Raw genomic sequence first — 20,674 nt, forward strand, 5'->3', positions numbered from 1 at the left:
GTCGCGTTTGGAGAGCCCCTGATGTGCCGAAACAGTGGAAACCCCCCAATTATAACTGAAACCCTAATCCAAACACACCCCTAACCCTAATCCCAACAGTAACCCTAACCACACCTCTAACCCTGACACACCCCTAACCCTAATCCCAACCCTATTCCCAACCGTAAATGTAATCCAAACCCTAACCCTAACTTTAGCCCCAACCCTAACTGTAGCCTTAACCCTAGCCCCAACCCTAGCCCTAATGGGAAAATGGAAATAAATACTTTTTTTTATTTTTCCCTAACTAAGGGGGTGATGAAGGGGTGTTTGATTTACTTTTATAGCGGGTTTTTTAGCGGATTTTTATGATTGGCAGCCGTCACACACTGAAAGACGCTTTTTATTGCAAAAAATATTTTTTGCGTTACCACATTTTGAGAGCTATAAATTTTCCATATTTTGGTCCACAGTCATGTGAGGTCTTGTTTTTTGCGGGACGAGTTGACGTTTTTATTGGTAACATTTTTGGGCACGTCACATTTTTTGATCGCTTTTTATTCCGATTTTTGTGAGGCAGAATGACCAAAAACCAGCTATTCATGAATTTCTTTTGGGGGAGGCGTTTATACCGTTCCGCGTTTGGTAAAATTGATAAAGCAGTTTTATTCTTCGGGTCAGTACAATTACAGCGATACCTCATTTATCTCATTTTTTTATGTTTTGGCGCTTTTATACGATAAAAACTATTTTATTGAAAAAATAATTATTTTTGCATCGCTTTATTCTCAGGACTATAACTTTTTTATTTTTTTTGCTGATGATGCTGTATGGCGGCTCGTTATTTGCGGGACAAGATGACGCTTTCAGCGGTACCATGTTTATTTATATCTGTCTTTTTGATCGCGTGTTATTCCACTTTTTGTTCGGCGGTATGATAATAAAGCGTTGTTTTTTGCCTCGTTTTTTTTTTTTTTTCCTTACGGTGTTTACTGAAGGGGTTAACTAGTGGGCCAGTTTTATAGGTCGGGTCGTTACGGACGCGGCGATACTAAATATGTGTACTTTTATTGTTTTTTTTTTATATTTAGATAAAGAAATGTATTTATGGGAATAATATATATATTTTTTTCATTATTTTGGAATATTTTTTTTTTTTTTTTTTTTTTACACATTTGGAAATTTTTTTTTTTACTTTTTTACTTTGCCCCAGGGGGGGACAATACAGATCGGTGATCTGTCAGTTTGCATAGCACTCTGACAGATCACCGATCTGCGAGAAGTGCAGGCTGCTTCACAGTGCCTGCTCTGAGCAGGCTTCTGTGGAAGCCACCTCCCTCCCTGCAGGACCCGGATCCGCGGCCATCTTGGATCCGGGTCTGGAGCAGGCAGGGAGGGAGGTAAGACCCTCGCAGCAACGCGATCACATCGCGTTGCTCCGGGGGTCTCAGGGAAGCCAGCAGGGAGCCCCCTCCCTGCGCGATGCTTCCCTGCACCGCCGGCACATCGCGATCATGTTTGATCGCGGTGTGCCGGGGGTTAATGTGCCGGGGGCGGTCCGTGACCGCTCCTGGCACATAGTGCCGGATGTCAGCTGCGATATGCAGCTGACACCCGGCCGCGATCGGCCGCGCTCCCCCCGTGAGCGCGGCCGATTGCGTATGACGTACTATCCCGTCCGTGGTCATGGGGGCCCACCCCACCTCGACGGGATAGTACGTCAAATGTCGGGAAGGGGTTAAAAAGACGTTTAGGCTTTGACTGGGGAAGCAAGGTATTTTTTCCACAGGTAGCATCGGAAATTATTTGATCCAGTTTGGACCCATAAAGTCTAGAGCCTTGGAAGGCAAGGCCAGTAAGGGACTTTGACGGTGGATCGGCATTCCACGCTTTCAACCAGAGAATGCGGCTAATAGCAACGATATTGCTGGCGGAACAACCGACTGCATCCAAGGAAGTGGTCAAAAGATATTTGCTGGCATGGGCAATCTGGTCTGTCAAAATCTGCCATCTTATCCGGAGGAGCTGCCGCTAGGATACCCTGGCGAAGCATTTCTGCCCAGGCAGACATGGACTTTGCCACCCAGGTGGAGGCACAAATTAAACAGAATGAGGCGCCAGCTGCTTCAAAAGCCGACTTAGCTAAAGATTCTGCCTATCCGTAGAATCCCTAAGGGATGCACCATCCAGTAGAGACAGGACTGCCTTAGAAGACAGGCGAGAAAATGACAGATCCACATTAGGGGATTCTGCCCATCTACCAACTAGGTCTGGGCTAAAAGGATAGAGAATATCGAGCTGCTTCCTTTCTGTGTAGTGCTTGTCAGAGTGTTCCCAGAGTTTGGATATAATCGCTTCAAATTCCCTGCGACTAGGGAAATTCCGGGAAGGATGTTTTACCCGTTTAAAGGAGAAGTAGTGCTCCTGAGCAGGTGCCTCGTCCTCCTTTAGGTTCAGAGTTTGGGTAACTGCCAGGATAAGGCCATCGACCATATCCTGCATCTTTTTAGTCTGGTCTATATCAGACTCAGGCTGGGAATCGAATCCACATCTGACCCAAAAGCCACATCCAAGGAGGGGACATGGGAGGAGGAATGCAACCAGGAGGGACCCGGAGAACTGGAGGAAGAGCCGGAAAGAGCTTGCTTCCTTTGCCTCCTGCCCGATTTGTCCATATGAAGGTCGCAGTGAGGTGCGTGCGAATCACCTTGAGAGGTGTTCGGAGCACTGGTGGCATTGGACAAATGAGGAAGTCACTCCAGGACCTGGACAAGGGACTGTGAGACTTTTGTAAGGTAGGAGACAGACTGTGACATGGCAATAGTCCACTCCGGAGGGAGGGGAGTACTCTCATCCCAGGCATTAGAAGGCTCCTGTGGGGCAGACATGGCGGAGGGGCAGACATGGCGGCGGGACCGCAGGACAGGCAGAAAGGAGTTGACTGTCCTGAAGACCACTTTCTCTTGCAAAGGGCACAGGGCGTAGTGAATCACAGTGGGCTTAGAAGGGCAAGAAGAAGCCTCTCTAAGGTTGGGCATAAGAGGAGCCTTGGGGATAATGCTGTGGAGGAGCCAGACAAAAAATGAATAGAGCGTAACCGATTCCAGCGATGACCAGCATAAGTAACTGTGGAAGCTGTGTCCCCCTTTGTGCAGAGCGGTGGTATGCAGTCTCCTTGGCTTGTCCCACAGCGCTTCAATCTGCCGGCCGGCAAAAGAGAAAGCAAAGGTTCCCCTCCGGTTGGCTGACATGCCGGGAAGGAGAAGCTCCATGATAGGAGCGGAAAAACAGGGATTTTTGTGTACTCACCGTAAAATCCTTTTCTCCGAGCCAATCATTGGGGAAAACAAGAACCATGGGTGTTATGCTGCTGCCACTAGGTGGACACTAAGCAAATACACAAAAAAGTCAACTCCTCCTCCGCAGTATACACCCTCTGCTGTCTCTCTCGTGAACCAGTTTGGTGCCAAAGCAGTAGGAGCTCACAAACAGAATTAAAATATGTCAAAAACACTAAAGACTACAAGCCAACGGGCTAACAGGGTGGGTGCTGTGTGCCCCAATGATTGGCTCGGAGAAAAGGATTTTACGATGAGTACACAAAAATCCCTGTTTCTCCTTCGCCTCATTGGGGGACACAGGACCATGGGACGCCCTAAAGCAGTCCCTGGATGGGAAAACGTCACAACAGGTGAAAGCTCACGCACCTAATGCTTTAAGACTTAAGTGATTAAATGAAGCATACAGATGCGAAACTGCCGATTGCAGAATCTGTCTGCCGACGGCCACATCTGAGGAGGCTTGAGCATGAATGTTGTAATTTTTAGCGAACGTGTGAAGACTGGATCAAGTCACGACCTTACACACTTGCTGAGCGGATGCCTGGTGCAGAATGGCCAAGGAGGCCCCCACTGACCAAGTGGAGTGTGCCTTAATCCCCGCGGGAATAGGCTGGCCTTTGACATGGTAAGCTTCTTGAATCGCTGAACGAAGACATCTGGCTATCGTGGCTTTAGAGGCAGGCGAACCCTTTCTGTGACCATACGGAAGCACAAAAAGGGCATCAGCTTTGTGAATAGACGCCGTTCTGGAAACATACTTTGAGAGCCCTCATCAAGTCCAGAGTGTGAATGGATTTCTCAGTACGATGGACTGGAGCCGGGCAGGACAAGGTCTTCATTCAAATGAAAAGACAAGACTACATTAGGCAAGAAGAACAGAGACATCCTGAGCACCACCTTGTCCTGGTGGAAAATCAAAAACGGAGGTTTGCACGACAAAGTTGCCAGTTCAGAGACCTGATGGATGTTATTGCCACCAGAAAGGCAACTTTCCATGAAAGGAGAGAGAGGGAAACATCCTGTAATGGCTCGAAAGGAGTCTCTTGTAAAGCACTGAGGACCAAGCAAAGGTCTTTAAGTTCTAAAGGCATCTTGTGCGGAGGGACAAGATGTGAATCTCCCTGCATGAAGGTCTTAACCTGAGGCTTGGAAGCAATCAGACGCTGGAAAAGGACGGAGAGGGCCAAGATCTGGCCTTTCAGAGAGGCCAGTGCTAAGCCTGAATCCAGAATGGAGGGGATGGAAAACATCAATGGGGAAAGACCCTTATCTTTACACCATGAGAAAAAAATTCTCCAAACGCGATGGTAAATACGCATGGAAACAGGCTTCCTAGCGTTGATCATGGTAGATGCCACTTGACGGGAGAACCCGGCTTGGGCTAGGATCCAGGATTCAATGGCCAGGCCGTTAAACTCAGAACTCTCGTGTTCTGGTGGCAAATGGGTCCCTGGGAGAGAAGGTCCGGTAACCTCCAGGGAACGTCAGTGATGAGACGCATTAGCTCCACGTACCAAGCTCGGCGTGGCCAGTCCGGAGCAACAAGGATCACTGAACGCCTTCCGCTTTGATTTTTTGGATGACCCTTGGGATCAGCGGAAGAGGTGGAAAGATGTAAGGGAGATTAAATTGGCTCTATGGGAGAACTAGGGCATCCGAGCCGATGGCTAACGGATCGCAGGATCGGGCTACAAAGGCCGGAACCTTGGCATTCAGCCTGGAGGTCCACTTCTGGAGTGCCGAAACGCTGGCAAATCCCGAGAAAGACTTCCGGGTGAAGAGACCACTCTCCTGAGGCTATGCCCTGGCAGCTGAGAAAGTCCGCCGCCCAATTCTCTACCCCCGGAATATGAACTGAGCTGAGCAATTGATTTGCCTCGGCCCATTGTAGAATGTGCGAAACCTTGGTCATCGCTCTTCTGCTGCGCGTGGCTCCCTAGCGATTGATATACGCCACAGCCGTGGCATTGTCTGGTTGGATCCCGACGGGACGTCCCGCCAAGAGGTGATGGAAACGATGAAGAGCCAGCGTTATCGCTCGGATCTCGAGGATGTTGATAGGAAGGATGGCTTCAGGAGCGGACCAACATCCCTGAGCCGTGTGGTGACGAAAAATCGCTTGCTGCTTGAAAAAGACCGACTTGTGGTCGAAACGTTGCTGTATCATGGTTTAATAAAAACCTTTTCTACATTACTACTACACCCGGCTGGAGAGCAGTTCATTCGATTTGGATTCCCTACAATGCCCAGGAGGGTTCCCTGGACATGGAACGGGCGCCCCAATAAGTGAATGCTGTCAGCCACTTTTCTATTTTGGAAAAATCGCTCCTCATCCAAGGAGACTGGCGTCGATGGTCACTATCAGCCAGTGAACCAGGAGGAAAGACCTTCCCTGATCCAAGGACGACTTTGCAGTCCACTACCTGAGAGATCGCCTGATTCTGGGTGCCAGGAGAAAGTGGTGACCCAGGGAGGCTGGATTCTTGTCCCATGCTGAGATCAAATCCTGCTGCAGGGGACGGAAGTGAAATTGGGCAAACGGCACTGCCTCGATAGATGTCACCATTTTCCCGAGTATCTGCATGGCGAACCGCAGGGAGTGAGAGCGGCCCAGAGATAGCAATTGGGATTAGAGACAGAATCTTTTCCGGAGGGAGAATTACCAACCCTAAGGAAGTGTCCAAGATCATCCAAAAAAGGGGACTCGCTGGGATGGAACTGGTGACGATTTCTCCAAATTCACCAGCCAACCTAGACGAGAGAGTGTCGATAGTGACAGTGACGATAAGACGGACCTTTGACGAGAAGATCATCCAGATATGGAAGAATCACCAAGCCCCGGGAGTGTAGAATAGACATGAAAGCTGCCATGACTTGAGAAAACCCTGGGGGCGGTGGCGAGCCCGAAGGGCAGAGCGGTGAATTGAAAATGATTGTCTCCGACCGCAAAGCGTAGGAATCTTTGATGACTTTTGAAAATTGGGATGTGGAGATATGCCTCCTTGATGTCGATTGACGCCAGGTATTCCCCTTTTTCCAAAGAAGTGACAACAGAGAGTAGGGATTCCATCCTGAAGTGGCGCACTGAGAGGAATTTGTTCAACAACTTCAGGTCCAAAATGGGACGCATGGTTCAGTCTTTCTTGGGGACCACGAACAGGTTTGAGTAGAAGCCCTTGAACCTTTCTGTGGGGGGGAACCGGAACGATAACTGCGCGGAGGGCTTGTAAGGCCTGGAAAAAGGGAACTGCGTGCGCCATGGACACTGGAAGACTAGGCTGGAAGAAGCGCGTCGGAGGGGGGCAAATGAAGTCGATCCTGTATCCGGAAGACATGAGATCTCGGACCCACTGGTCGTGAACGAACGATAACCATATTTGGCGAAACAAAAGTAGACGACCACCTACCCTGCCTCTGTCTACCGGACACGGCCAGAAGTCATTGAGCAGAGAATTTTCGGGAAAGGGCACTTTTGGGCCTAGATCGGGGAGATCTGTTTCTCCAGGAATTAGAAGGTCTGAAGGAAGGTTTGCGACCCCCTGCCTCTGTGTGGGGGGTGAGAAGAGCTAGCGGGAGCGGTTGCAGAAGACCAGCCTGTGGTGCGGCGAAAGGGTCAGAAGAGAACCTGGGATTGGTTCCGAAAGGGGCGAGTGGGCCTACACTGAGGGAGGAATTTGCTTTTTCCGGCGGTAGCGTCTGAGATAATCTGACCGAGTTTATCTCCGAAAAGGTGCCCGTGCTGGTACGGCAGTAAAGTCAAGGATTTCTTTGAAGCGGAGTCTGCCCGCCATTCTCGGAGCCACAATGCCCTCCTGACAGAAACAGCATTTGCAGCCGCAAGTGAGGCACAATTAGCCGCATCTACAGAGGCATGAATAACAATCCCCTGCTCAGGCAATCTGATAGGCGAGATTGAGTACATCGGGCGGCAAGCTATTGTCTCTACTGGATGTCACTATGGCCTTGGCCCAGGCCACCATAGCTCTAGCTACCCAAGTGGTGGCAAATGATGGGCATAGAATTGCTCCGGTGGCCTCGAAGACCGACCTGGCCAAGTTGTCAATCTGATGATCAGTGGGATCCTTAATGGAAGACCGGTCCACCAGAGATAAGAGGGTTTTTGAAGCGAGTCTTGATATAGGTGGATCTACTGTAGGGGACTCAGTCCAGTCCTTTCTTAGATCGGATGAAAAGGGGTACCTAGCTTCTAGCGGCTTTAGGCCAGAGATCGCTTATATGGGCGGTTTCTATGTCTTTTAATAATGTCTGTAAACTCAGGGTGGTTGGTGAAAACCCTGTGAGGCCGTTTTGTACGCTTAAAGGACACTGGGTGGTCTTGATTAGTACTGGGCACATCGTCTATTTTTAGAGTGTGATTGACCGCCTCGACAAGGGAATCAATAGACTCCTGGAACTCAGGGGATTCCGGGTCTGGGGCGACATCGGATTCGTATTCTGAGTCGTGCTCACCATAAGCCCTAGGAGAAGGGGAACGAGATACGGAACTAGCGGATGAGGAAACATCGGAGTCCTGTGGAGATGCGGCACGGGTACACTTCCTGGAGGATTGTGTACTCCCCCATCGCCGTCCGGCCCCTGTCTGAAGAAGACTGTTGTGCAGCTGGGAGACCCTCTATTGGGGGTAAGGCAATGCCCTGGCTTGAGGATGAATCACGAAAGGATTCTAGGGCCCGTGCGAGGGAAGCCATGGACTGTCAGAGAAGAGGCCCACTCAGGGGGGCTGGCAGCGCTGTGTTCTACAGTAAAGGGGGGCTTATGAGAGCCCGAAGCTTCACAGGCTGTACAGAGTTGTTTTGGATGCTTCCGCGGTAGGGAAGCATTGCATGAGGCGTAGATCACATGTGCGTTTTATCTGCCTTTTTGTTAGCCTGTGACAGACATTTTGCAGACGTTTGTAGGGATCTGCAGATAGCTGTAGGGATGTGCCTGGGTTAGCAGAGTGAGACTGCAGCGGAGGAGTTAACTATGTATGTGCAGTGAAATGGGTAAAGCAGCGTGTGCTAGCTTACCCAGGTCCTGCGTCCGTGCCCCCAGTGATTATTGCCACCAGAAAAGGTCGTCCTGCCTGAATAGACTCCTGGAGCCAGGCTTCCGTTGTCTAGGAAGTAGTCCCCGAGAATTAAGTCGGCGCTTCTCGTTTGCAGTTGGTGGCTCAAACGGCGGTGATGCCCTGCAATGATGCGCAGGGACCGTTCAAAGGAGAGAAGACACCTAGTATCAGAAATATTTATCCCTTCTGGGCTCCGGACCTCCGCACAGGACCCCTGGAGGGGGGAGGGAACGAGCCTTCCTCCCCCCTGCCGACGGAGTTTATTTGTCTGCAATCTCCAGCTTACAGGTAATCGCGGTTTCTGTAGGGGGTCTATGGCACTTAATTCTTCCTCAATCAACCATCCCTTTGATAGGGAGGTGGAGAGGGTCCATTTGCCTCCTGGCATCAGCCACTTTCTGACAGTGGTGGTGCAGGGGCACATAGCTGCTGCAGCAAACAGCTTTTCGGTGAAGGCTTGGCTCCGGAAGGGGGTACATGAGGACATCTGTTGTGGGTGTGGGGAGAGCGGACCCATTAAAGGAACGTTGCCCGTATAAAAGAGCCCAGGCAGACGTAGAAGTTGCATGAGGGGGAACGGGGAGGCGACACTCCGCGTTCCCGCCTGTTGATGTTTTAGGGAGATCGGGATCTTGAAAGGCCCCATCGCCCATCCAATCCATGAAAAAAATGGAAAAAAAATAGAAAAATAAAATAAAGTCTGGGTTTGAAATCAGACACTAGTGCCTCCTAAAGACACTAAGCAAGAACTGGTTCATGAGAGAGCCAGCAGAGGGTGTATACTGCGGAGGAGGAGTTAACTTTTTTGTGTATTTGCTTAGTGTCCTCCTACTGGCAGCAGCATAACACCCATGGTCTGGTGTCCCCCAATGAGGCGAAGGAGAAAGTGTGCCAAAATAACGCGCGCTGCGGGGGGCGTGGCCAGACTCAAACGAAGAGGCAGAAGAAGCCTCCTATTGGATAAAAAGAGTGAGCAATTTAAATGCGCGATAGTGACTGGCTAAAGGAGGACAGGGAAGGGGTGTGGCCTGCAAAGGTAGGGGGAGAGAGTGCCAAGCCCGGGCATAGGAAAAATAGCTGCGGCTTCCGGGAGGTCCCTACCATTAACGCCGCCCTGTCCCTGAAGGGACAGTGCACTCCTGGATGATGCCTGCTGCTGAGGAGGGAGAGGAGGTTGTAATACCTGCAGTGAGTCATGGTTACAGCGATGAGGATCACATCAGGAGCCCTCGGGTGGGAGAGGGTCACTGGAATCCAGGATCCTCCTTCCAGCACCGTCTCCAGATACTGCAGAAGACTGCATCAACCCCTTACAAGAAGGTGGGAGGCCACCGCTGGTGACCACCGTCTTCCTCCCAGCCCTCTCTGAGGAGAGGGGTGAGGAAAGGCAAAGGACCGGCCACCGGGAATCACCCTGAAACACCCATAAAGGTGACAGGGGATTAGGTCCTGCCTATGGGCCTGAGAGTGGGTGATGTCGGTGACACCACACACCTCTCTGTCGCATAAATGCGGGAAAACAGGGTGAGAAATTACACCCTGTTACCCTGAGAAGAATATCATACCAGTAATGGGGGGAAAAAAAAGTGGTTGTTCTGTTTTGTTTTTTCCCCATTTCTGATATTTAACGGTCCGTTTTGTTGGACCCGTGGATCTGCTGCCGCGAATCTTCATAATGCCCTATATGAGCTACGTCTGGTGAGTGAAATCATATTGTATTGACCACTTATATCCCAGGTAAGACCCTATATTTTTGTGCGGTTTCCTCCTACAGCTTTCATAGGAAGAAAAAAATGAAAGAAAAAGGAAAAATGTTAATAAACACAAACAAGGAACATGAAAAAGAAAATGCGGATCTGGGAGCAGAACCAGGTCCGCCTCCTACAGATAACTAAGCTTAAACAGAAGGGCATTATGCTGGTCGGTGGGTGTATACTGCTGAGGAGGAGCCATTTTCTTTTTCACCTAGTGTCAGCCTCCTAGCGACAGCAGAATACACCCATGGTTACCTGTGTCCCCCAATGAAGCGATAAAGAAACTCAACTTTTTGGCCACAACCATAAACGTTACATTTGGAGAGCAGTTAACAAGGTCTATGATGAAAGGAACACCATTCCTACTGTAAAGCACGGAGGTAGATCGCTGATGTTTTGGTTGGGGGTTGTGTGAGCTACAAAGGCACAGGACACTTGGTCAAAGTTGAAGGAAAGATGAACGTAGCACATTATCAGCAAATACTGGAGGCAAACTTGCAATCATCAGCCCGGAAGCTGCGCATTGGATGTACTTGGACATTCCAACATGACAACAAGGCTCTGGAGTTTTCCATCTCAGTCTCCAGGCCTTAATATTGTTGAGCCACTCTGGAGAGATGTCATGCACGCAGGTCATGCTAGACAGCCCAGGAATTTACAGGAACTGGAGGCATTTTGCCAAGAAGAGTGGGCAGCTTTAACATTAAGAAAATAAACAATAAATAGCTTCACCCAACCATGAACCATGAGTGGAGAAAAAGTTTTGGTATTATCATTCATATTCCCTGAAAGAAAAAAAAAAAGCAAGGGCATATCTTTAACTCAAAACTGAAAATAAAGATTAAACAACAACCACAAGTCGATTTCCGGGCCCATTGAGTCAAGGACCCGAATAAGAGTACTCTACCTCTGGTTTTTCCACTTGTCCTGATCCTTAGAAGGTTTCCTGTGGACAAATCTCCTTTTCCGGAAAGACCACCTATAGGTAGGCATGGATAGATTAAGAAAACCTTTCTATACATTTCCTGCTTTTTCTAGGACGTCGTCTAGAGCCGGAGCCGAATTCTCCCTCACAAGGGATGGAACAGTCTTTTTCTAGACTGGCTATATCCTGGCAAACATTTCAGCCACAAAGCGCTACAGGCTGCATTGGACAAGCCTGCTAAGGCTACGTTCACATTAGCGTTGTGCGACGCAGCGCAGAGGACGCAGCAAGTTGCATTTTTTGTGCGTCCAAAATCAAGCAAAAAAAGGACGCATGCGTCACAAAACAATGCGTTTTGCATGCGTTGCGTCGCCGACGCAACACACAACAACGCAAATGTGAACGCAGCCTAACATTGCCGCCAGCCTCAGAGAATCCACTGAACCTTCCGCCAAAAAGGTTACTGCCATTTGCATCAGCAGAATGGTGGACAAGATATCCTTTCTTGCCACCCTGTCTTTCAGCTAGGATTCTAGCTGCGCCAACCAGATCATTAATGACTTGGCCATGCACAAGTCGCAGCTAGGGCTAGTTTCAAAGCCCTCGATGTCTCCTAGGTGCGTTTGAGAAAGATGTCAGCTTTTCTGTCTAATGGGTCCTTTAGAGCCCCCATATCGTCAAAGGGGAGAAAGGCTTTCCTGGACGTCTTTGCTATGTCACATCCAGCCTTGGGCTTTGCCCCAACAGGATGAAGAGGGTTCCTTAAAGGTGTATTTCCTTTTGAACGAAGGACGCAGGAAACAGTTTCCAGCTTACTCCACTCTTTCCGAACTAGCACCTGGATTTTATCATTTCAAGGGAAAATTGCTCTTCATTGAGTCAAAGCCACGGTTCATCAAAATCTTGCACTGACCTCTCCGGTCTATTGTTCACGATGCGCATGGTAGATCGGACCGCTTTTACCAGTCCATCAACCTCATTTAATGGGAAACAATGGTGTCCTGAGCCACCATCCGAGGGCGAGGCTGACGATGTGGAATGCACTGAGCTATCCTCCTAGTCGGATACCAGGGAGACCTCAGAAATCGGGGAGACATCCCTATCCATTTCCCTCTTCTGCTTCCCTTTCTTAGAGAGGGCCTTGCCAATTTTCGCTTTAATAGTTTTCAAACTGGTAGTGCATTTAGGTGTCTCCTCCGCCATTGTCTGCTGTTTGAATGTCTAAGGCTATGTGCACAAGTCAGGATTTTATGCGGAAATTTCCTGAGCAAAACAGGAGATTTACCGCATAAAATCCGCACGCGCTTTTCTCGCGGTTGTGTCGCGTTTTTTGCGCTGATTTTTCACGTTTTTTTTCTGGAGCTTACCAATTCAATTAACAGTGGGAAATCTGCAAAAAATCCGCAAAATTAATGAACATGCTGAGTATTTTTCCGCATGCGTTTTTTTGCAGAAAAATCAGCAACATGTGTACAAAAATTGGGGAATTAATTGGAAATGATGGGAGCATAATGTATGCGGTTCTTATGCGTTTTTGCCGCGGAATACCGCCGAAAAAACGTGAAAAATCCGTGAAATAATCCGGAAAGTGTGCACATAGCCTAACAGTTTTAACTGATACGAGTCTGCTAATAGGGCACTCTACAGAGTGCACTCATTGTGCTTGGTCTTCGCAAAGCACTTCTTTCCCAATTTGGAGGAAGGATCTTTCTCAGCCGGGAGATCATCTCTGGAGGCTGCAGATTCATCCATCTTGTTGGAACTTCTTTGGCTGGACCTGCATGCAGATCCTCACTTACCTGTGGTACGACCACTTCCACTGACCCCGAAGGTGACAATGCTTCACTTGCTCCTTGGGCTTCCCATGCAGCTGCTGCTCATGTTTCTGCACCAAGTCCATTTCCATGTTAAATCGAGGATAGTTTTGCTAAGGAGCCCTAAGCAGTCATTGTAGCCCAAATAAATATCACCTCCTGCTCCCAATACCGAAGAACTTCCGGCTCCTGTACAGCTTCTTGGACCCAATTGATATTTATGTTTTCATTCACACCAAAGGTGGGGCCCACCTTCTGTACTTCCATTGCGATGGAGCACCACGTCAGACTGCCTCTAGATGTCGTCATTGAGAACGCCTGCAGCCGACAGCACACACTGTGTCCGCCTCTTCCGGTAGTGCAGCACTTCCAGCTCCGCCCCACGTGGGGAGGGATCCAGGACATGTCGGGCCCTGCATACCAGCCAACAGCGCCACACACGAGCTGCTTATCCCCAGGCAGGGGACGTCCCTCACGATACCATTAAACCCACGTGCCAGCCCCTTTGAGTGTATATAGTGCAGCCACAGGGAACACCGCGCCGGCCGAGGCAAAGAAGGTATCAATGACTGAAACGGTCAGCTGGGCAAAAGTAAATCCTTCGTCCGTCTTCAAAAGGTAAGCCTGTCACAGGTTCCCATATAAAGGACAGGAAGCCAACTGATGCGGGAGACAGGTACCACCCGTTTTAGCCTGTAGGTTTCTGGTCCTTGGTGGGTGGCTCTCTCTCTCTCGTAGTGCTGTCATGTGTGATCGAATAAAGATTAACAACACACAACAAGGTGAAGACGGATCTAAAATCAGATCCAGGTCTGCCTCATACTGACACTAAGCTAAAACTGACAAGCTTAGTGACGGTCGGTGGGTGAACACTGCCGAGGTGAAGCCAACTCTTTATTGGTGTATTGTCAGCAGCATAGTTACCTGTGTCCCCCAAAGCAATAAAGACAGAGAAAAACTGCTTCAGCCTTCTCTTTGGGGTAGATCACATAAATGCTACGCAAGTAAATCTAAAGTTTTATTTTTTTATAGGGATGAAGAGTCGATCTGCACATATAAGTGAACTCTATTAGTACAGATTTACCATGCACGTGGTGTATTCGTCATGCTTAGTCCAACTGTGAAGCTATGTGCTTATTTTATCACACGTTCTGAAGTCCAACAAACCAAACAGGTGATCCATATATTTCACCTCAATGGTAGGCACATCTCCGTGTATTCGATTCAGCGATATGCTTTGTCATCATGGACCCAGCATCCCATATTATTATTATTATTTATTTATATAGCACCATTAATTCCATGGTGCTGTACATGAGAAAAGGGGCTACATACAGGGTTATAGATATTGTTAACAGAAAATAAATTAACAATGACAGACTGCAGACTTACATTCTACGGGATAATGGGGAAGAGACAGGAGGTTGGGGGTGCTGCAACACTGGTGGTTGGTGAGGCGGCAGCTCTGGTGGTTGGTGAGGTGGCAGCTCGGGTGGTTGGTGAGGCAGAATGGTTATTACAGGCTGTAGGCTTTCCTGAAGAGATGGGTTTTCAGGTTCTGTGTGAAGGTTCCGAGGGTGGTGGATAATCGAACATGTTGAGGAGTGGAATTCCAGAGGATGGGGGATATTCGGGAGAAATCTTGGAGGCGGTTGTGTGAGGAAAGAATAAGTGTGGAGGAGAGTAGGAGGATCGAAGATTATGTGAGGGAAGATAGTGGGAGATTAGTTCAGAAATATAGTGAGGGGACAGGTTGTGAATGGTTTTGTAGATCAGTGTTAGTAGTTTGAACCGGATTCGTTGGGGAATTGGGAGCCAGTGGAGGGATTTGCAGAGGGGAGAAGCAGGGGAGTAGCATGGAGAGAGGTGGATTAGCCGAGCAGCAGAGTTGAGGACAGACTGGAGCAGTGCAAGGGAGTTAGCGGGGAGGCCACAGAGGAGAGTGTTGCAGTAATCGAGGCGGGAGATGATGAGGGCATGCACAAGAGTTTTAGTAGATTGTGGGCTGAGGAATGGACAGATTCTGGCAATATTTTTGAGTTGGAGGCTACAGGAGATGGCAAGAGTTTGGACATGCGGTTTGAAGGACAGGGCAGAGTCGAGAGTTACCCCGAGGCAGCGGATTCCATATAAGTCTCCTGCAATGAGGGATTAGAATACAGAGTTTGAAAAATAATACAGATAAACAACTTACCACGGCCTCTCCTCCAGAAATGTACAGTATCTGAGCTCGGTAATATCGGCGGTTGTCATATACTTGAAAAGGTGCCAAGCACACCAGATCTGGGTGAGGCCGTTTAGAGAGAAGTGGCAGCTCGTGGCGATTGATTTCTGCAGCCAGATGTCCAAGAAGATCCGAATTTCTTTTATCAATGCAATAACCCCAGAAATGGCCGACTTCCACCACCTTCACAGATAAGAGAATACATTTAAGATTTAAGGCTCAGTACACAATGAGTCTATGCCCATGATCAGAAAGAATGCCACAGACAGAGGCCGCAGTCAGGAAGGATAGATGGATGGAGAGGCATTCGTCCACCATAAGGACCCACACATGTAACACAATATTATGCAGTGGCTCTCTGATGAATGGGAGCAGATGGAAAGGGTACATTATACCTCAGGAAAAGCTGAAGACGTCTACTGTTAGGCAAGCGTGCAGACAGAGAGATACCAGATAGCTGGCACACTGACACATTATATGACACCATGCATTCAACAAGTAGGTGTATACAGCTACTCCAGGACCCTTAAGTTGCGAGAAGGAGCAAAAAGTGAAAAAAACTGTAGTGAACGCTATCGCTTACCTCTGTCACATTGATAGACAAAATGAGCCCTTTTATTGTTTCCAGTTGATCTTTGACCAGGTGGGAAATATGGACGGGCTCTACGGTCTGTTTGTGAAAATCCACAGTAATTCTAAAATGATGGGGGAAAAAAAAAAGAAACCACACACAATCAATACTAATGTATGATGCTTATTTAGTGCCAACATATCCTGGAGCGGAGTGCAAATTATTTCCCTTCATGTACATTTCATTTCATTATGTCATATACATTTTAGATATGGTTGCTTAAAAAAACAACATAAGAAAAATGTTTTAGGTTCCATTCTCATCATATCTGAGCTTTAAAGCAGATTATTGCCAGATGTGGGCTCAGCTTCTGTGCCTACCCCATATACCCACATTACAAGTCATGAAGGGGTTAATGGATGCTTTTGTAGAAAACGGGTCTTTCTTTTAGGCTACTTTCACATTTCCGTGGGTAGTCGCCCGTCACAAAGCGTCGGCGCGACGTACCGACGGAAGATTACAACAAACTAAGAAAAGATAGCATGCATTTAGTGCCCTTGTCTCCCCCATTTCTTCTACCTCTTATTGCATTGATCTCACAGAGATCCTATTCAGGAAGCCCTATTCACAGGCTCAGGTTGTATACGTCTTCTTTTGTCTCCCCATATGAGGGAATTATTCTACTATTGTGGCCAAATGTTTAGTATCATTCCTTAAAGGATGATCGTTTGTTTTTTTTCTCACATGTTTGGAGCAGTTATCTATGCGTTTTATAGCCCACGAGTATGGATTTCCTTCATGTATGCGCTTATTATACAACATCTGATAGGATGACTTTGTTTTCTCTGTGTGGCTACTTTTAAGTGATTATTAGCATCACAGATATTGATATTTGTTTGGGGTGCGACAAGGGTATGACCCTATTATGGGTCTGTGTATTTGTTTGTTGCTTGCAATTTTAAATGTTTTTAATCCTTTTGCAGTGTTTGTATTATGACCAAATAAAACTTATTATTTTTTCTGATACTTTTGTGTGGTGATCCCTGCAAAATGCATGCTATCTTTTCTTAGTTTGTTGTGCTCGTTGTCTTCAGCATGAAATAGGTGATCCCCAGCAGTGGTGCCCGCCAACATGGATTGTAGGTGGGGATCACACACAGCGAGATACGGCCGAGTCTCGCAGATTAAAACCAAGCTCTGGCACTCCAGAGAGGAGCGTGCGGCCGCACAGCAATACATGGAGCTGCACGCTCCGCTCCGGAGTGCCGGTGCCAGAGCTTGGTTTTAACCTGCGAGACTCGGCCGTATCTCTCTGTAGTGCGACTCCGGCCTTAAAGTACCGACTGAAGATTGTTCTTTCACATTTCCGTCTGTATTCTGGGTGAGGAAAGAGAGTGAGATTTCCTGCAGTCTGAAACACTGGATACAACGCACAGAAAAACTTTCCCTTGAACGTTTTTTTGCAAAAGACAGCCCGTCACATTCCACAGGATCCAGTGCACGATGGACGAAAAGTGTGTCCATCCGTCGCGATACGTCGCTAATACAAGTCTATGGGAAAATGCAGGATCCTGCATATTTTTTTGCAGGATCCTGCATTTTCAAAAAACGACGTATTGCGACGGCAGAGGAAAGACGGAAATGTGAAAGTAGCCTTAGGCCTCTTTCACATTTCCGTCGGTACGGGGCAGTCGCAAACCGACGGCCCGACGTACGTTGTGCAAATAGTGCACAATGTGGGCAGCGGATGCAGTTTTCAGATGCATCTGCTGCCCATTATGAATTCCGGGGAGGAGGGGGCAGAGTTCCGGCCGCGCATGCGCGGTCGGAAATGGCGGTTCCGACGAACGAAAAAAAGTTACACGGACCTCTAAAACACGACGCATCAGTTGCACGACGGATGCGACGTGTGGCCATACATCGCAATGCGTCGCTAATGCAAGTCTATGGAGAAAAAACGCATCCTGTGGGCAACATTGTTTGTCCAAAACGACGCAAGTGTGAAAGAGGCCTTAGGCTTCTTTCACACTTCCGTCGGTAGTCGCCCGTCACGAAGCGTCGGCGCGACGTACCGACGGAAGTGTTTGCTTTCACATTTCCCTTGAACGTTTTTCCGAGACGACGGGCTGCCAAAACTGGACGCATCCAGTGCCCAACGGACACAACGTGTGGCCATACGTCGCGATCCGTCAGCAATACAAGTCTATGGGGAAAAAAACGCATCCTGCGGGCAAATTTGCAGAATGGGTTTTTTTCCCCAAAAACGACGCATTGTGACGGATATAAATAAACGGAAATGTGAAAGTAGGTTTAGGCCTCTTTCACACCTCTGTCTTTCAGCTCCTGTCACAATCCATAGATTTTTGAGAATGCAGGATCTTGCAAAAAAATTTGCAGGATCCAGCATTTTCCCATAGACTTGTATTAGCGACGGATTGTGACGGATGGCCATCCGTTTCATCCATCGTGCACTGGATCCTGTGTAAAAAAAATGGTCCGTCGGGCAGAAAAAACGTTCAGAGGAACGTTTTTTCAGCACGTCGGAAAAATCGGTCAGCGACGCATCCTGCGCTGCCCGTCACTGGCTACAATGGAAGCCTATGGGCGCAGGATGAGTCGCTGACTGTGAAAAGCAGGAATCCAGTGACGGGTCCCGCCTTTTCAAACTGACCATGCGTGGAAGAATTTCCCATCAGGGAAATTCTCTCACTCACTCTCTTTCTCTTTTTACTGCCTATGCAGCATCAATAGTAACAAGGTATAATGTGAAAAATAAAATATTTAAAAAAAAAAAAAAAAAAAAAATCAAAAAAAAAAAAAATCGCAATATTCTCACCTACCGGCATCCCGCGCACCGTCAACGATGCTCACGGCAGCTAGCGTTTCTAGTAATACATTGCAAAATCTCACGAGAGCATTGGTGTGCGGGACACGTCTGAAGGTGCGAATACTGCAATTTTTTATAACCTGGTTTGTGTTGTGTATGAGTTTTCGCAGCGGAAAAAAGCTGCGAATACGCATACACAACAGGTGCACTAAGCCTCGATGGGTCCATCAGAAAGACGGGCCCGGTGCACACGTTTTCCACAATCTGCACAGGATCCGTCATTTCAACGTCTTGACGGATCCTGTGCAGATTTGGAAGACAAAAGTGTGAAAGAAGCCTTAGGCTACGTTCACACTAGCGTTGTGCGCCATTGCGTCGGCGACGCAACGCACAACGCACGCAAAAACGTGTCAAAACGCACGCAAAAACGCTGCGTTTTGCGACGCATGCGTCGGTTTTTGCCGAAAATCGGACGCAAGAAAAATGCAACTTGTTGCGTTTTCTTGGTCCGACGCTTGCGGCAAAAAAGACGCATGTGTCGCACAACGCAACAAAAAAAAACGCATGCGTCCCCCATGTTAAGTATAGGGGCGCATGACGCATGCGTCGCCGCTGCGTCGCCGACGCAAACCCGACGCACATTAGCTTAACGCTAATGTGAACGTAGCCTTAGACTGTCAAGTAAATGTAACCCTGCACTTTATGTTTAACATATACACCAATTACTTTCCTAGCAAATACAGCAAACTATGGCTGAAATGAAACGCACCTGGTTAATTTTAAGGTACAGCTGTTTTCTGCTCCCTTCTCTTCAATGGTCTCTGCAGAATGGACGTTCAGGGTCAGAGGGACTTTCAGCTGTGCAGTCTTAAGAGCCAAATGTACTGCGGTGAGGGACTTAAACCTTTCAGTAGGGTTGCGAGAAAACTCCACAAAGGCTCTAATTAAAAAATAAGTAAAAAAAATAAAAATAAAAATGAAAATTACAACACATTACATCCAACTATTTTTTTGCTTTCTTAAAGAAAACAAGGTTACTAAAGGCCCCGTCACACATAGCGATTTACCAACGATCACGACCAGCGATACGACCTGGCCGTGATCGTTGGTAAGTCGCTGTGTGGTCGCTGGGGAGCTGTCACACAGACAGCTCTCTCCAGCGACCAACGATCAGGGGAACGACTTCGGCATCGTTGAAACTGTTCAACAATGCCGAAGTCCCCCTGCAGCACCCGGGTAACCAAGGTAAACATCGGGTTACTAAGCGCAGGGCCGCGCTTAGTAACCCGATGTTTACCCTGGTTACCAAAAAAAACAAACAGTACATACTCACCATCTGATGTCCGTCAGGTCCCTTGCCGTCTGCTTCCTGCTCTGAGTGCCGCCGTACAGTGAGAGCAGAGCGCAGCGGTGACGTCACCGCTGTGCTGTACTTTCAATTTGCGGCGCTCAGTCAGTGTGGGAAGCAGACGGCAAGGGACCTGACGGACATCAGATGGTGAGTATGTACTGTTTGTTCTTTTTTACATTTACGCTGGTAACCAGGGTAAACATCGGGTTACTAAGCGCGGCCCTGCGCTTAGTAACCCGATGTTTACCCTGGTTACCAGTGAAGACATCGCTGGATCGGTGTCACACACACCGATTCAGCGATGTCAGCGGGACCTCAACGACCAAAAAACGGCCCAGGCCATTCCGACACGACCAGCGATCTCGCAGCAGGGGCCTGATCGCTGGTACGTGTCACACATAGCGAGATCGCTACTGAGGTCGCTGTTGCGTCACAAAACTTGTGACTCAGCAGCGATCTCGCTAGCGATCTCGCTATGTGTGACGGGGCCTTAAGCAATATTGAAAAACAATTACTTTATCCCACAGTGTTTTATTAATGACCTCCCAGGAACCACAGATACAAAAGTAATGACAATAATCTGTCAAATTCAGCCACTACTAGTGATAGGACTTACCGAGACCCATCGAATAATATAGATTTTACTTGACCGCACTGTCGGAAGAGCGACTGTATCTGCTTGTGGTAGAGAAATCCGTAAGGGGGAACGTTCTTCAGCTGCTCGAAGAATTAATGACAAGTAAACCAATTGCAACATTATTTGGCATTTTTCCATTATGCCTTAGTAGTTACAAACTATTTCTCTATATTTTAAAAC

General features: G+C 48.2%; 1 protein-coding gene across 2 annotated transcripts in view; it reads right to left on the minus strand.

Annotated features, from left to right (window-relative positions):
• TDRD9 (tudor domain containing 9) overlaps positions 1–20,674 on the minus strand; it is a 395,302-nt gene that overhangs the window by 81,950 nt on the left and 292,678 nt on the right. For both annotated transcript variants that reach the window (XM_077266617.1, XM_077266625.1), the window contains 4 exons: positions 20,474–20,574; positions 19,276–19,446; positions 15,692–15,803; positions 15,079–15,291 (listed from right to left, as the gene is read on the minus strand). In XM_077266617.1, the coding sequence (XP_077122732.1) occupies positions 15,079–15,291; positions 15,692–15,803; positions 19,276–19,446; positions 20,474–20,574 (597 nt within the window). The remainder of the gene's footprint in view (positions 1–15,078; positions 15,292–15,691; positions 15,804–19,275; positions 19,447–20,473; positions 20,575–20,674) is intronic.

The sequence above is a fragment of the Ranitomeya variabilis genome, chromosome 1 (genome assembly GCF_051348905.1).
Source record: "Ranitomeya variabilis isolate aRanVar5 chromosome 1, aRanVar5.hap1, whole genome shotgun sequence".
Classification (NCBI taxonomy): Eukaryota; Metazoa; Chordata; class Amphibia; order Anura; family Dendrobatidae; genus Ranitomeya; species Ranitomeya variabilis.